The sequence below is a fragment of the Apis laboriosa genome, unplaced genomic scaffold (assembly GCF_014066325.1).
Source record: "Apis laboriosa isolate Shangri-la unplaced genomic scaffold, ASM1406632v1 scaffold34_cov151, whole genome shotgun sequence".
NCBI classification, from domain to species: Eukaryota; Metazoa; Arthropoda; class Insecta; order Hymenoptera; family Apidae; genus Apis; species Apis laboriosa.
Window position 1 is genome coordinate 3604656 of NW_025222928.1, and position 18261 is coordinate 3622916.

At 42.4% G+C, this 18261-nt stretch overlaps 1 protein-coding gene across 5 annotated transcripts in view; it reads left to right on the forward strand.

The window, feature by feature from the left end:
• Nucleotides 1-18261, forward strand: part of LOC122715137 (homeobox protein homothorax) — a 495480-nt gene that overhangs the window by 178428 nt on the left and 298791 nt on the right. For all 5 annotated transcript variants that reach the window (XM_043937070.1, XM_043937066.1, XM_043937065.1 and 2 more), the window contains one exon: nt 10788-10917. In XM_043937070.1, coding sequence (XP_043793005.1) covers nt 10788-10917 — 130 coding nt within the window. The remainder of the gene's footprint in view (nt 1-10787; nt 10918-18261) is intronic.

The following is an 18261-nucleotide window of genomic DNA, read 5'->3' on the forward strand; positions in this document are numbered from 1 at the left end:
TTTCTCTTCTATGATTTCATCACATCGTTCGAGAAATTTTATTTGGAAATTGCGGGGGGGGGGATATTGAAAGAAGTTTTATTTATTTTTTGAGTGTAGAGAGACAAAAGTTAATTTTTGGAAATCAAATATTGTTAGTGAAAAGTTATTAGAATGTAATAAATATTTGATCTAATATTGATTTTAGAATTTTTTTTTTTTTTTTGAGAATTGGAGCGTTATTGAGAGAATGGAAAATAGAATGATCGAGATTTGTCGAGTGTTCTTTAATTGGAAGTCCTTTTGGCACAATTTGATTTAACGTTTTTCGCAGGGACAATTTCGCGCCTGGAAAAGTAGCATTTTCATGGTCTGTCGGATTTTGAGAGACTTTTGCCGTTATCCTCGATCACGTGTCGACCGTATGTGTACGCTGGTATGTGTCGCACAATGTCTGTGTAAATGCGTTAGCATATGCGAACGGAGTGGTTGCTAGTCAAGGTTTCTGTTCTCTCTCTGCCTCTTTTCTTCTCTCTCTCTCCCAATCCATCAGTGGCTCTCACGAATTTCTTTCCACTTGTAAATCCACTCATCTTTAAAATGAATTCTAAAAGTATATATGCGCGATCGCGACATTTTTTTTTAATTTCGATAAATTCGTGAATCCAAGATTCGTAAATTTCCATTCATAGCCAACTAATTTTAGAATTAATTTTCCAAAAAAAAAAAAAACGATTTCCACGTTCAAGAATCCAAGGAATTATCATCTGCGATCCGTCCGTCATACGTGACAGCCCAAACGAAATTCCATCAATTTTCCACCCATTGAAAACATTTCCAAACGCCATTCCAGAGATTTCACCCTAATGCAACTCGCTTATTACAACAGGAGTCGGCAGGTGCTACTCGTCATCGAGACAAACCGCCAACACACACCGTCCCTCTCGTCGTGCATTTTCCTCTCGTTAAACCGCGCCAAGTAAAGCATCGACAGGCATCCTGAATAATTTTCGGATCTCGTTGTTAACCGCCGGAAAGACAAAGCTAGACGTTGCAACGCGCGTATTTAACGACTCGAGACCATCTCACCCTCGATTATTTTTCGCTAATGAACGCATATAATAGCTAAAGGGGGAGGGCTTGGGTGTCACTGTCCACCGCTTAATGCGATCGCAGCTCACGATAAGATTCTCGGCCTCTTGGCAATCGTTAAGCCTCTATGTACGCACGCGTCCTCTTTATTCGCTCGCGCGCATGCGCCAAGGAAAAGATTTATTCCTCGCGCGCCCTCTCGTTAAAGATCCATCGATCTTGATTGGCCGATGTTTCTAAACGTTCGATTTGCATTGTAAATCCACGGTATCTATTCGCAGGCAGAGAGAGAGAGAGAGAGATAAAGAGAAAAAAGAAAGAAAGATTGGGAGAAAATTGGGTATGCAAGAAGAGAGATGGTCGATGGTCGATGGCAGCGTCGAAAGATTGGATAATGCTTGAAGCTGTTTCGAGAGATGGGAGGATTGGTTAAGGATAGTTGTTGGAATAATATTGTCGTTGATGATATCGAGGTTTTAGAAAGGGTGTCGAGTAATGGTAACGCTGTCGACGTTCGAGTGGAGATTATGGCGAGTGAGATGAAGGGGGCTTTTCGAGGCAACGAACCATGATTATTGATATAAAATCAAAAGATACTACTCTGATATTATTATTACCATATAATATAACCGGGCAATACAACTGCAAAGCTACACTATATATATATATATATATATATATATATATATAATAAACGTTACTAGTTTAATGGAGCACGAAGATCGTATTACTGCCAATCGTGTATAAAATGATCGACTCGTTCATTACCTCGGTCGATGAGTTTTCGTCTTTGAAAATTCAGAAGAAAGAGAAAGAGAGAGAGAGAAAGAGAGAGAGAAAAATCGAAAACCGCAAGGGATGGGAAAAAAAGGTTGTTTATCGATGGAATAATAAGGGAGAGAGAGAGGAGAGAAAAAGGGAGTGGAAGGTGACCGCCTTATCCCGAGGGAGGCGAACGCAACACGGGAAACCAATTAGCCGAGGAACGCCGCCACCGTGCCACTAGATATGAGTCCGAGAGCGGTTCGTAGCTGCTGGTTCGACCTTGTCGTTATACCATACCGGTCTGGTTCCTGCGTTATCGTTACCTGGCGAGCCTCGTAGACGAAGCGTCGATCGACGCCGTCTCTTAAAATCCTCCGCCTTCTGCCCGGTGTCCAGATAGGTAACAACCACACTTCATGCGGGTCGATCAGTTACGTATCTTTCTTCTCCTCCTCCTCCTCCTCCTCACTCTCTTCTCTTCTCTATTTTTTTCATCTCTGTTCGCGATGCAGACGGTAATAGCGAAGATTTTATCGTCAAAGAGAATTTTTCCACATCGACGATGTGGGCTCCTCCATAAAGGAGCGTTCCGCGGGATTTTTCGATATTAACAATTAATATTTTTATCTTAATATCACAACGATAATACGGGCAACATTTGTAGTCATCGGCGAGCGTTAATGGAGGGGTAATATCGGAATAATATTTTAAAATTAATAAATGTTACTTGTTAACAGGAGAAGAGCAAGATCGAAACGAATAGAGGGAGATATTAATTGTCGCAATTGAGAGACGGTAACGCTTCAATTTCTTTAAAATTTCTCCTCTCCATATCTTCTCTGACACCAAGAACGACTCGTCGCGGATAGCATCTCGTCGAATATTTTCTTAATGAAACGACGGTCGACTCGGTCCTCGGCAAAGCTGTTCAAAATGAATCATCGTTCGATCATCCAACAGCAGTTTAGCCAACCGTGGATAAGATATCGGGAATCGTTTGCTTAACTTTTTACTCGTTTTCGCATGGAAATGATCGCGTTGCTCGACCAGTTTAGACAAGTGGACGAGGAACGCGGAGACGAGATATCGCGAGACACTCGAATTTGGAAGGAAGGAAGGAAGGAAAGAAGGAAGGAAGGAAGACGGGAGGCGACGGTTTTTCACCGGGCCCGCCGCGGTTTTTTGAACGAGGAACGATCATTTGGGAGTCTAATTTATACGGCGGCTAAATTAAAACGAATGCGTCGGCCTGGGCCGCCGCGTCTGCAAATCTCTGCGGGTTCCTCGGCGAGAAGGAGCGTCTCGCATGCGAGGAAAAAGAGGACGAGGATCCCCCGGGGAAAAGAGAGAGGCGACTATATTGTGATTAGGGAGGAATGTTGATTAGATCCATCAGCTGGTCGAGTGTTGGTCCCTCCTTCCTTCGCTCAACCTTCTTGAAACTCTCTCTTTCTCTTTCTCTCTCTCTCTCCCCCTTTCTCTTACACTCTCCCATTCCGACCGAGAGAGAGTCTGTTTGAACCTCGTGAGTTCACCGAGACTCGTGTGAAACTTTGCTCTGAAGTGAGAATTATTTATTTTTCGAACGAAAACTTTGTTCCAAGGTTGTTTGCTCTAGACAAAGATTAGGATTTTAGGATTTCCTCAATTCGGTTATGCGATAAGGTTTTAAAATTAATAGATGGAAGCTGTAGAATTATATTATTGTATCGTGTTCATAAAAAATAATGCACGGAGAGATAATTAAGGCAGGCGGATGATGATGATTTTGACGAAATTTATTTTGACTTTTATGTTGACACGAGAGATGAGATTACACGCACTTATTTACTGTCATAAATATGTAATACGCTTCAGTTTGCGTCACGGGTCAATGCTTCGTCGTGTTGATAAAAAAAAAAAAGAAAAAAAAAAAAGAAAAGTAAGTCTGAAATAAATAAGGATAAATTATCAAATTTCACTCTTTCCATTTATATTTCAATCGATTCATCATTCAACCGATTCATCGGATACGTTCGATTCCGTATTCCGCGCGCCGATTGCTAGTCGAAACATGGCGCCATGACGTTCCCTCACGAACAAAGGCTAAACACGCGGACATTACACACCTAAACACGAAACATCGAGCATGATGCGGAATGTCAATACGTAATTGCTCCGCAATTTATCACGTTCGTGCATTCCTACCTTGCAACGATCGCATGATCGATATTTCTAAAATTAGAAAAATATAAATGCCCATGGAAAATTTCATTTCGAAGAATAATCTAACCTCCTCTCCTTTTCTTAGTCTTCTATCATGAATTAGAATAATTTGAGAGTGAAACTCTCGACGATTGCTCTCTGAGACGATGATTATTTCGTGTGACGAATCAATCAACCTTCGAAAATAACTCTCTCGAAAACTCTTTATTCTTAATTTTATTTCACATCCTTATTTCGGGTGGGCGTCGCGCAGAAAACAAAGCGCAGAATAAAATTAGAAAGACAAAAATTCCCTTTGATCCCTAACCCTCCTTTCTTTTCATCTTACAATAGTCAGCGTTTCTGCGAGCGAGCGTCGAGCGAAGCGCATGCTCGCGTAGGTTTCGATAGGTGTGAAATTAACTCGATGCAATAAACGTCATCGACAAGCTGCTCGTTTTGAAATAATTGAACCCCGGATCGACGTGCACGTGTCCGTTTTATTATTTATAATCGTGGTTTGCGATCGCCGCCGATAAAATGGCGTTGATGGATCGTAATGGCGAGTACCGGTGAAACGGTCTACCATATTGTTCCCGAAGAAAATTAATGTTTCGTTTTTTTTTCTTTTCCTTCCTCCCCCCCCCCTCCTCCGATTTATATATGCGGGTACGAAACACGTGCGATAGCGTTTAAAGACGTCGTTACCTTTGTTACAACAACTTTTGCGCTATTTACCGATCTCTATGTCGTCAATTTCTAACGTCATAGATAACGAACATTCTAGGAAGTCGTAAAGTTGCGTATCTCGAAAACTGTGGAGGACTGATAGTTTGCCCGCTATCTTAACCTCAACCTTGTTCCTTCGCAGCGAGCAACAGTCGACGAGTAATGTAGCTTTTGCTTTTCTTTCAAAATTTCCCGCCAAATTATCATCTCAATTCCAATTTTTCCAAGATTTCAAAACAATTACCAAGTTACTAAGATTAACTCGAGAAAAATATAAAATATCCAATCGTCACCTTTCCTCCCTCCATCGGATCCAAGATACTTTAAAAAACAAAACGTCGTTTTGCGGTCTGCGTACTTCCCGGCCGGAATTCCATTACCGCGGAAAATGTAAATAATAATTGTAGCGTGCTGACATAAGCATAAGATAATCCGTGGAGCGGAGGCGCTGGCTCGGCAATAAATCGTAATTTATGATCGCCGTGGACGGCCTCCGGTATCGTCGAGAAATTCAAGACCGAACCGGGACCCCTGTCCTTCTCTCTCTCTCTCTCTCTCTCTCTCTCTCTCTCTCTCTCTCTCTCTCCTCTTCCTCGTCGTCGGCCTTCTCGCAACGCCAAGCTGACGATGATTCCGCGTCGCGCCCTCGACACTCGTCGCTATCGTCGTGGCCGGCCTCCGCGCCTGTTTCTCCGCCTCCTCTTCGCCCGGCCGAGAGGCGACCTAGACAGGCCGACATCCACCGCCGTGTGTCTCGAATGAATCTTGTGGCCTCCTCCGCACGCTCTCCATCTTCCTCGCACCCTCCTCGTCTCCTCTCCTCGTCTCATTTGGTGAAGAATCCCATCCTCGTCCCTCCTCCGCCGCGCTATCGGCCTTCCTCCTCGTGGTCGCGCGACGCTTGCCCGCTTTCGCTTCGTAGCGGCAATAAATTAATCGCGAGAGAGAAAGAGAGAGAGAGAGAGAGAGAGAGAAAAGAGAGAGAGAGAGAGAAAGAGAGAGATTTACGTATCTCGACCGTAAACCAGTCAGCGAGAGTAATGCTCGGCCGCTAATTACATAATTATACGGCATTATGTTACGACGACCAATTAATACGTGGGTACAATGACTCGAGGAGGCGCGCGAGCGCGTAAGTCATCGGCTCGCGATCGACGCGCCGATAGCGAACCAGCGTCGCGCCCGTCCGCGCTTCCAACATCGGCCTTTATTATAATTTATAGCCCGCGCGCGTGTCATCACCATTGTTCCATTCCACTCTACCGTCGTCCTTTCTTCCGGAACCTCTCTTTTCCTCTCGGCTACCATCTTCCGAAGCGGATCAGGACGATCGATGATGATCGATGATGGAAATTTTTCTTGTTGAACACGAAATCGAGGAACGAGGCTCCTTGTACGCGATATACAGTTGTTTCTATTCGAATGAATGAAATGGAAAGTTGTTTTGAAAGATCCTTGATTTATATATATATATATAGGCTGTAAAAAAAATATATATAGGCTGTATGTATTATTAAATAATGGGATTATTATCGATTAATTATCCAAGAATGCCATTCACACCGATCGTTCCAGATCCGTTGACAGATCTATCGATCAATTAGTGATACTCGATCACTACCTCCGCGTTATACACGCCTCATCCAAGCGATAAATCTTCGTCGCGACGCGTAATAATCTTATGCAATCTTATTTATGTATTCTAGCTAGAGAGCTCTCTGTTCCGCCGTATTCCCTTCTTTACACGCGTTTTCTCTAATTTCTAACGTAAATAGATCCGAAAGTGTAATCTAATCTTTGTAAACATCCGGCTAATTGCAAGCGAAAAGAGGCAATGATCGAAGAGATTATTGATTACGAGAAATCTCGTGAATACGAAAAAAATTCGTATGTTTGCAACGTTATGCAAAGATTGTGGAGATCGAGGCGAGTTATTTAAAAAGCCTCGTTTCACAATAAATCGGTAAGTCGGTGTATTTCCACAGACTTTCGATGAGATCACGCGTTACTCCTTTCACTCGGGATGATAGCGGCCCAATCGTCGGCCCCGGTTTCGTCACAGATCACGCCATCATCGTCGCCTTTTTTTTCTTCTTTTTCTTTTTCTTCTTTTTCTTTCATTTTCTCTCCTTTCGACCCCGCGTTTTCCGTGGCGGGAAGGGCGAGCGGGAAGGAAACTCTGGCGGAGACTCGGCCAGAGCGGGGGTGGAATATGAGATGCGGGCAAACTGATTTATTTAAGGGGGCAGACCAGACATCCGGTTTGTCGAATTACGCTTTAAGAGCGCCTGTAGACGGAGTGGTAGATAAAAACAGTGAGATGGGCAGATGAGAGAGAGGAGGTGGTGGAGAGGGAGAGGGAGAGGGAGAGAGATAGAGAGGCCGGGCAACGAGGTGGAACGAGACCGCGTATGCCCGTCGACCCGTTAACCGTTTATCATTGCATCGACACGAGTCACGCAGCCGGACCCTTGCCTGTCCATTTAAAAAACGAAAAAAGACCGGCGGGACTTTAGTAGGAAGTGACGTCACCGGGGGCCAAAATCCACCTTCAAACCGTTTTGCCACTATACCATTGAATTCTTCTTATACGTGTGTGCTTCCATGAGCAACGTGTGTGCGATCGCCACTTACCAACTGTTTATATAAACACATATCGCACCGTGGCCGGCATTCAAAATGTATAACGGGTCAGAGTTAATATAAGATACGCGTCTAAAAGTCATATGGATCGAAAAATTTAGTTAGTTTCTGAAGATGATTGAAAATTGCGTACGATTAAATATCCTTTGATAATACAATAGTTTTCGGTAAAAAATTTCGAGATAAAATTCCTGTTGATAAAATTTGGGATACCTTGTATAAAAATTGATTCGTTCAATATCTCTTGGTTCCCTTGGAAGTAAAATAAAATTTCTAAAAAAAAAAAAAAAAATGGAATAAAAATTCTAAAAAAAAAAGGATCGTTGTTCTCAAATCCCTGGGAAAGTAGATTAAGATAAGCTCACCCGTTACATCGATTTCATTGACCACCGCGATGCGCTCGTATAAACAATTGACAAATGGCAATCGCACTGTACACTGTCGTTCGTAAAGAAAAGAGTTACTTGAATACGAGTATGTCCTTAATCCATACTTCAAGATCATAGTTAGATTTAAAAATTTAACTTTATTATCTTAAATTAATCTCTCTCTCTCTCTCTCTCTCTCTTTCTCTCTCCGTGAGATAAACAATTTTAAAACGTTAATAATCGTCTTCGATTTCACTTTATAACGTACCGTCTTTCCTCATTTCAAAGGGATAGATTTTAATCGATTCGTCAACACGTCCGGATTAAACTCGCCGATCCGAACGATCGCGGCCGACAAGATGATCTTCGCCTCGTAGGTGACAATGACAAGCATCTCACCCTTTTGTTTCGTACTTGCTGCTAGTAGGAAGCAATCCAGCGACAACCGATGCATTATTAATGTCCCCCCATTCCCGCTTGTTCCCGCTCTTGTATATAGTCGGTCGCGCGGCGTACACTATATCCTCTTCGTGTCCGGGGAGACGAGAGCGATCGCGGGGCCCCTTCAAATGAAAATTAAGACGTCCCGGACGAGAATTATGTGGAATTAATTGGAACGTGTACAAACTTGTGCCTATTCAATTTTCCTTCCCATTAAATCTAGATTAATCGTATCTAATCGGGGCCAACACCGATTATTATTATTGCTTTCGTTTCGTTTCAATAATTGTGAAAGAGAGAGAGAATTTGCGGGATTCGTCATCGATCCACGTGTATGCGAATGATATAAGTGTGATAGAAGCGTCGATCGAAAGATACAAGGAGCGAGCAAGAAGATGGATAGATATTTACGAGGAGATGAAAAATTTTCTATTCGACTCGTTCTCGACTCTGAAAATATTCATCACGAACAAGCTCCGTTATTTCTTTCAAAGTCTAATATACTGGATATCCTAATATTTTTAAAAAACACGCATTGATTCGAAGAGAATTATTCGCTCGTCGAATCCCTTCAAATCAGAAATTTCCATTCGGCAAGAAAATTCTCACCAGGAATTTCAACGGCGATCCGTCAACGTCGTTTCTTCGTCGTTTTTATTTTTCTTTTTCTTTCTTTCTTTCTTTCTTTCTTTCTTTCTTTTTTTTTTCTTTTTTATTTTTTCTTCCCCTCAAACGTTTCCCTCATCGATACACATCGCGCGCGCATCGCCCCTCACCCGCGCGAGTGTGACTCTCCGACAGCAGCAGGAAGGTCCTATAGATTTGACCGTGTAACGATTTTAACCAGATACGACCAATCGAGAGAGAGGGGGACCGGAGTCGGGTACATTATCGCGAAGATGACGCCTGTGACAGCATGTGGGAGTCAGCTGTCACTCATTGTTGCCCCACCAGACGTGATATATCCAGACATTTCGCTTCGTGATACCACCGGCCTGCCTGGAATTCTTATCCTACGACCTCGGGCCACGATCGATACCGTTGCTTTTCGCATAAACACGTATGCCTGAAACACTTGGAAGAGATCCTCGATCATTTCTCTCGTACGGAATTCTCTGATAAAAATCAATTGGAAATTTTCCATATATATATATATATGGTACTTTTTTCACGATACGTTTGGATTATTTTATTATTCGATGAGCAGGAGAGGGAAGGAGGAGGAAGGGAAACGAATTTGTATTGGAGGTGTTGGATTCGTATTACACGTACGGTTTGTGGAATAGAAATGCGCACGAGCAACGTGTCACAGCCGGATTATTATTTTGCTTGCGTTCGATGCGTGTGATGGAAGGAAAGTTTCATGACGTGATTGAGAAATGAAGCGATCGATTCGAATCGTTCGTTTCTTCTTCGGGGATCCTCTTTTATTAATATTTCATATTCTGTCGATGCATCCTCGTATCCGATACCTTCATGTGATTTTAATACGTCCATTTATGGGAAAAAAAAGGAAAAGAAAAATTATTGACGTCTATTATACGCCCTTCTCTTCTCCAACATCATCAAGACCGAGAATTAGATATTCCAACTTTATTTCGTTACAATTTACACATACTCGTTCGACTTTATCCGATTAAAAGTACAATGTATACCAATGTATCCTTCTTTAACAATGAAGTAACAATAGAGTCAGAATGATCAAGAGCATAAAAATTCCATTGGCAAAAATTATAATCCATACTCCTTACTCCTTACTCCTTAAAATGGCATCCGTCCGAACGAATAATCAATCATCGCATTGATTAATAAAAAAAAAAAAGAAAAACGACTCTTGCGAAATTTTCCAAATCTCCTTTCTCGCCGAAATCTCGAACCTCGTTTCGCAGATCTATCTCACGCAATCTAAACGGAACAATTAGGCTCCCCGATATACCCATAGGCCCCCCTCTCCCATCCCCCCCTCGACCATGGTATGGTATTCCTCGCACGGGGCCAGCAATTTGCCGTGTGCGTATTTTCCCGAACGGGCTGGCTCGGGCTGATTATCACACCGGCTACACACGCGGAATAATCGAGCAGAGAGAGACGAGGAGAGAGAAAGAGAGACAGAGAGACAGAGAGAGAGAGAGAGAATATTCAACGTTTGCCGACGCGTTTATCGTTTATTCGTAAGGATCGCGCGTCCACCCGTCCCGATCGTTTATGCGGTGGGCATTTTCGTGGCGGTGGTACGTGTGCTCCGCCTTTAATCGAGATCGAAATCGGCCCGTAGCGGGCCCCCCCGTCAATGGTATTTCAGTGTACCGCGTGGGCCAGCGCGGTATTGCCCGCGCACGCCTCGCGGAACAACCCTTTCTCCCGCGGACGTGACGTGTGTCTGACGGTCCCAGATAGAGAGAGAGAGAGAGAGAGAGGGAGGGGAGGGAGGGGGGAGGGCTCCTCTTCCGAACGATCGTGTCGCGCGATTCCCTCGTAGTCGTTTCGATCGCCTCGTGCGACAAGGGGATTAGAGTTGCAATTGTTGTTGTTGTTGTTTTCAAACGTACGCTCGAAACGCTCGTGTCGTCTTTTTGTTTGTTGCAGAGGCCACCCTCCTCGTCGCTGTCGTACCCTGGCGCGGGTGGCAACGAGGACGCGCGCAGCCCCGGAAGCGGGGGCACACCTGGACCCCTCAGCGCACAGGCGCCCGCTAGTTTGGACTCCTCGGATCCCGGTGAGTGATTCTTTTTTTTTTTTTCTTTTCTTTTTTCTTTTTTATTTAGAATGGTAGTCGAGAATTTTTATGAAAGGGAATGTAGGTAATTGTGGTGATAAAATCGAATCTAGAAGTGGAAGTGGATATTTTTGATTTAGTATAGTATGAATTTGGTATAATGAGAAAAGTAATTTAAAGGGTATAATATAGTGGCTGATGTTTTATTAATTTTGGTGAGGAATAATTTTTATTAAAAAAAAAAGATTTCATATTACAATTCGATAGAGTAGATTTTTCGATTTGATTAAATAATTAGAATTTGAAACGAAGGGAGTTAAAAGTACGCGACGAGTAAAGATTAAGGATTAAGTAGAAGGTAGAATTTTTAATTGAAGAGTTTTATAAATGATGCTAGTTTCTAGCCGTATCGTAACAAGTTGATAATTTATCGTGACTTAAGTCGATGCAACATTCTATAAATTCTATCAATGGATGATAGTTTGATAATTGCCAGCGATAATAACTGAAATACCAGATCCTTGGGTAAATAAAATCTTTCATCGAAGTCCAGAAACTACGAATGAATTTACTAGCTTCCAACAATTCGATAACAGATCCCCAACTCAATTTAATCCCCTATTAAATTACCATATCTCCGTTTTTATCCACCGAGATAGTCATTAGATTTAATCTGTCACGATTCATGGTCGCTCCGTCCGCCATTAATCGCGATCGACGTTTCCTCAAACGTTCGATAAGAGAAACATCTTAATTCATTCGTCGTAAAAATTTGAAAAATTGCCAACAACAGAGATCAATAATCTCTTCAAAAATGCAACTCGTTAAAGTTAGCTCAAATACACCTAATTGAATAAATCCTTCAAATCACTTTCGCTTTCTTTTCACAATTGTACACGTTGAAATGAATCTTTCACGTCAATTTAATATCCCAACTTTCATTTCATCAACCGATTTATAAAAAAAATTTATCTTGCCATAAAACTCCGCGTTTATTTATTATAAATTATCATTATATTATAAATGGAGTAAAATTAAAAAAGAAGAGATAAGAAGAGACGAATAAGAGAGATAAACGACGAATCGCGCGATAAAAAAAGAAATAAATTATTCCTCTAATCATCGACGTGGATTTCCCATCGACGTTCGTCGAATGTTTATCGATCGCACGAGGATCGAAGTGGCGTGGATCGTGAGAAGGTTTCGAATGGATCGATCGGCGCGGATCGATGGACGAAACGCGGTCTCCGCGTGTACGAGATCGACGGCGTTCTTCAGGGCTTGGCGCGTTAATGACGATATCACGCGACGAGAAACGGCTTGATGACAATCAAGACGCGACTCGTCGGGACCCCACGGACCTTCTGCACGCCCTTCAAATTTTACGAACACCGACGAGCGCGCGTCAACACACTATCAAACACGCGGCAACGCCATCGTTCGGGCTAATGAGCAACTCGTCGCATTGGCGTAGCCCTCTCTTCCTTGTTTCTTTTTTTTCTTTTTCGAATCGAAATTCTATCGTCTCGAACCACGATAGAAGCCACGATGATGGATTTGAAAGATATTCGGGACTATCTTTGTCGCGTATCCGTTCCGCGATAATTTTATTCCGACGAATTTGCATGTCTAGATTCTTCTTACCGATTAATTTACATGCCGCACCTGCTCCCTCCAAATTTTTATTACCATTTTCTAAAAACTTCAAAACTTCTTTCTCCGTTAAATTTAATTTACACTCGTCCTCCGACAATCTCCAACAAACTCGTCGAAAACGTTTCAACTTTCTAAAAAAACTAATTCTAATCTAAAAGAAAAATTCCAAAAATTTCAAAAGTTAAAAATCCTCTCGCCTATTTCCTTTCCGGAAATCTCTCCAAAGCCTGAAACGATTAAAGCAAACGAAAATCGACTCATTCTTAATATCAAGTTCGATATATTTCGAACGTGTCTCGACACGCCAGAGTTGCCACGATTTTCCCTTCTGTTTGAACACGAGAAAGACGAGAGGGAATAAACGAGAATGGAGAAGCATCCCAGAAGCTGAGTGGTGTGGCGCGCCAATGGTTGGTTGGTTGGCCGGGTTCAGTCAGTCACCGGAGGGTACACAAGTTCACGACACCATCCCATAAAGATTCATTAAGATCCGCCGTCTCTATATATTCGTTGTGTCGTGGCAGCGTTATAGAGCCGCGTGGCGTGCCAGTTTTCTCTCTGTTGCACGTGTGTGTGTGTGTGTGTGTCGCACGGTGTGTGCATATTATACGTCCTCTCACTTTTACTACACCCGTGTAAGTATAATACACGCCGAAACGATTGATCAATAACAATCAAAAGCGTGCGCCACGTCGATCAAGTAGGGACGGCTCGAGGAAATCGTGTCGCGGTGTCTTTAAGCGGCGCTCTCGTTTCATCGTTCTCGATTGCGATCTGTCGTGATACCGTTGATAAGATGTTAGATCGATTTCAGTTTCAGTTTTTCTATCCTTACGTGACGAGAGATTTCTTTCGTCTAATTACATACTTTCCTGCGGATATCAAATTGGATTTCGAATGATGTTTCGCATTTTTTGGAATTTTGGAACTTTTGATAGATTTGGAATCTTTTGATAGATTTGAATTTAAACGATTTATTTATTTACATAGGGAAAAGTATATTATAATAATTTTAATATCGGATTTGAAATTAAGAAATTAAGAAGACTTAGATGAAAGATAATTTGTTGAAGATTTTTCTTTTGGTATCGGATAGATAATTCTAGAAACAACTGTTACGTAATATTTGACGATTCCAGTATTACCTGGAAAACTTTCACTTCGCCATTTTTACGTAGCACGGTTGTTATCGACCGTTTCGAAGATTTTCTATTTAACGTCTTATTAGTACGATCAAACAATTTGAGAACTGGTGTCGATGAAACAAAATTGGATTTATCATAGAATTAGTATCGACGAGAATTGAAATTGGAATTGAAATTTTAGTTATTATATCAATAGGGATTGATTATCCTCTCGTGTATTTTGATAATATATAGAGAAACGAAATGATCGACAATATTCACATTTCGATATTATACCCATTCGAGTTGGATCTGTTCTTATCAAATATTTCGTAACACGATCCGAAGTAGCGATATTAATATCAAGAAAATGACGAAATAACACGTTACAAATTCCAAAAATCTTCGTTTCGTATCCCTCCTCTCTCCGCTCCATTCCAAACAACATATAACAATTTTTATTCCTGATTAAAAAAACCTATCCAAATCTAATCGTCGAACGATTCAATTAATTGAAGTAAATAAACAACTAAATAACTAAACTCCAAACGAATTATGGAATATATGGAATAAAAGGTGAATCAGAAAGGGAAACGCTCATTATCCATCGAGTATCTTCACGTTCGCCACGATGATGTCACGGATTCTTCTCGTTAAAGGAAGAATTGCCACTCGCGTATTTGTCACAGGGCTTTAAAATTCATCGCATGATGAGAAACGTCGGCTCGTTTCGTGACGAGATTTCGATCAGCCCGCGTTCACTCCCCGCGATTCGCGATTTGCGCGTACGTACGTAGCTCTCTATGTACGTACCCGTATTAATTAAGCGATGTTAAACGGTAACGCAACACCCGCGAAATCAAACTTTGTCTTCGCGTTCCACCGCGATCAGCACGCGAAGCATGCCCTTATCCGCGGCCGTATCTCGTACCACCTCGTCGGGGAATATAGCGATCGTTATCCCATCGTTAGCCAACAACGAAATCACAGCGATTAAAACGTTCCTCGACTCGTTGTCCAAGCCTTCCGCTGGTCTTTTCTTTTTGCGACGTCAATCGCAAGACAGGGACGGATGTAACGAAGGGGGGCGAGGATAAGGAAAGAGTTATATATAGATTGTTATATAAATATCATTTCACGTTTGAACTGAAAATTTAAACTAATCGCTCGCAATTTTTTTTTTTTATTCTTCTTTTTAGCTTTACTTATCCGTGAATTATGCATATAGTTTTATAGTTTTTAATTTATTCGTCTGAAAGGATGAGAAATATAAATAAATCATGAATAATTATATATTGTAAAATATCTTGTTATCAATGTTAACATTCACTTAGTTTTCTTTATTTTAATCAGAGATAATTATTCTATTATTTCGAATATGTAAATGATTTATTTATTAATTAATGTGTGAAAAAAAAACGAGTGAAAAGTATAATTTATAATTTATTATATATTTTGTATATCTACCTTCTTGATCCGTCACTGGCGGGAGAACCGGATATCGTGGACGCGAGGATGAGAAGACACGCGGAATGGAATTCTAACGTGATGAATCGTAGCCTCGAAACTACGAAAGAATTTTCACGTATATAAAAGAGGAAAATGTTTCTTCTGTTCGTGTCGAAGCATGTTGCAAAAAGAGACTTTCTCCTCGATTCGCGTGCTGTTGGAGAGAGGAAGTTGTTTTCACATTGATAGGTTAATGCATCGCTCCGCAACCGAGGGAAATCGAGGGGGTTGACGTGTTAACTTTTCCAAGATTAGAGGGAAATTAAATGCATCGATCAAACGTCTCTTATATCACCATTTCAATTAAACAACACTTGGAAAACTTTGCAACGACTTATTCTTAAACTGTGATTGACGATTAACTTTCTAACGAACAATAAGAATATTGTTTCGATTCATCTTACATTTACCTTCTTCTTATCGATCAATAATATTAAAGACACGATAAAAACGTGCAACGTCCATACGATTGAGAATCTCTGTTCTAAATGCTGTTCAACGAATCGATTCTCCTCGGTAAACGAGGTAGCGGTCCGCATGCTATTCTCTCGTTAATCCTCAATTACAATATTGTTTATACCTCAAACGAGCTAAAGAAAGACCACACGTAGCCTTAAATCGTCCTCCTCCGCGCGTGGAGATCGTCACACATTCCCCTATCTTTGCATCCGTTTCGACAAACTTGCGAATTTTTCTTTATCGTCCGATTCTTTGGATCGTTCGATTCGAGTTTAATTCGATTCTCGGTTGCCTAAGCTCTACCAAAGTTCAGATACGATCGAGGTTGTCACCGAGGGACAAGGGATTTGCTCGGCCAAGGCGGCCATTCGAGGCTTTTCTTCGCCGTTCCATGTCCATCGGTCCTTTTCGTCGTTTCCCTCTGGTCCACGGGCTCGTTAACGTGCCGGCTTGTTTGCCGTCAGATATCATCTTCGACGGGGGTCTACGTTGCGTTGCCCTTGTCCGCGGCCGTGGAACCTAATTTCTGTCCAATTCTTGGATCCCTATGCACGTCTCTGGGCACCGCTGTTTTTTTCGATATCGGAATGGCTGTGATCAATAAGTTTTGAAACACGAGTAACGAGATCGCGAAAAATTGATTAGAAGAATTAGAAGTAGAACAAGATGACTTAATAATTATAGAAGTGAGTTACAAAGCAGTGATTTTATCAAATTTTAACATTTTGGATAGAATTCAGAAATCATGGACTGAAAGCTGAAAACATTTTGAAAGACTAAAAGAAATATAGAATATAGAATTTGTCAAATTCTGGAACAAGGTGATTGAGAAATCGCGCGAAAAGTAAAAATAGCTGGGAAACAAGTTATTGTAATTCGCTTGTATAAAAAAATAGAAGCCAGAAATAATATTCTTTCCACGATATAATAAATTAATTTAATTTTATGCTCCGTTTCCCACTTGTTCGTGAAACTGGCACACGAATGAGTCACGATTGATCGTGACATCGTTCAATTCCGATTGATTCGATCGACGCGGCATTGACGGTATTGAAAAATGAAAATCTTTAACGTTTCTTTTTCCAACGATTTAAAAAATTCGACCTTTGTCTAAGATGTCGGTCTTAATTGGCTAAACGGGACGATCTCACTCTCCTCGAGATCTATCTCTCGCCTCGAGCCGCGTGCATCGATACGCGGCGTCGTTGGGGCGGAATATTTTTCCAGGACACGATGGAAACGCATGTCAGCGTCACGTGGGAAGAGCGCAGACGCGGGCATTAACATATCGTGTCGCAATCGCTCGCGGATAAACACGTTCGTTCTCCCGCCGAGGTTGGAAAGAAAAGAGATTCTATCTCGTCTAGGCTGGTCGATCGCGATACGTACCCGATGAACAAAGCCCCTCCTCTCGCAACGGTCCCGTTCCTTCGACTCCTTTGCTTTGTTGCTCGTCGTGAGAAACCGTCAATCGACGCAATAAAGCGTCCTCCATACTCTCGACATACTCTAAACCATTTGACGTTAACGTCGAGTGTCGATCAGACTCGTGGTGGTGAGTCAGATCGCGTTGCGATCCATCGTGAAAAGAAGTTAAAAGATTTTAATTTTTGCGATCCCCTTGAAATTGAAGTGATATCCAAACCAGTATTTTACTTTCGATCTTCGAGTTAGATCTCCACGTGTTTCGACTACGTGTTTTAAAATATAATTCTCCTTATCTGTCCAATCATCTCTTCTCCAGAACAGATTTTGCTTTCTCCTCTCCCGTTCTGTCCTGAGCGAGATGGTCCTAAACTTCGATACGAATACCCGGTTTTCTCGGCTCGGAAGGAGGAGGAAGGGGGAGGGAGGCTTCGTTAGCTTAACAAGACGTCGATCTACGATCTAAAGCAGCGGAAGACCGACGGCGGAGACCTCGAAACAATCTCCCCGCTCTATCGATCCCTCTATCTCCTATGCGCGCGGAGAGGGGGCGAGGAGAAGGGGAGTAGACCCTCCCCGCCTCTGCGTTTTTTCCCGCCATATCCTCCCGACTTTAAAGAGTTAGATCGACCCTCTCGATTCGGCAGGAACGAGTCCTGTCAACCGAGAGGGGGCCGTCCTCTTCTCTTCCTTCCCCTCCCCCTCCACCTCTGCCTAGTCTCCTAGACTTGCCTCCTCTGCCAACAACGTTCCTTCCCCCCTCCCCCCCTCCCCCCGACGTTTGCCAGTACTTTTCTTTCTTTCCTTGCTTCTCCGTGAGGTAAGAGAATCGACTTAATCGACGGTTCGTCGACTTTCGATTCTTTCGCTTCTCTCGTCTCGCCCCCCTCTTCTCCCTCCTCCTCCTGTTCGCCGCGTTCCCTTTTCTTCCTCGTGTCGAAAGGAGGGAAAAAGTGTGGGGGCCAGATATCCTCCTCCGGTTTCTGACAACTATCTGGTCAGAACGGTTGGAGCAGGGACGGAGAAAGAAATAAATGAAGAGAGGATCGAGGAAGAGTGTGATACGAGAGAGAAAGAGAGAGAAGGGAGCGAAGAGGATAGGGGTGAGAGCGTGTTAAAGCGTGTACGGGGACCAAAGATCACGGAGAATTCCTGGAAATCGGCGCACGTG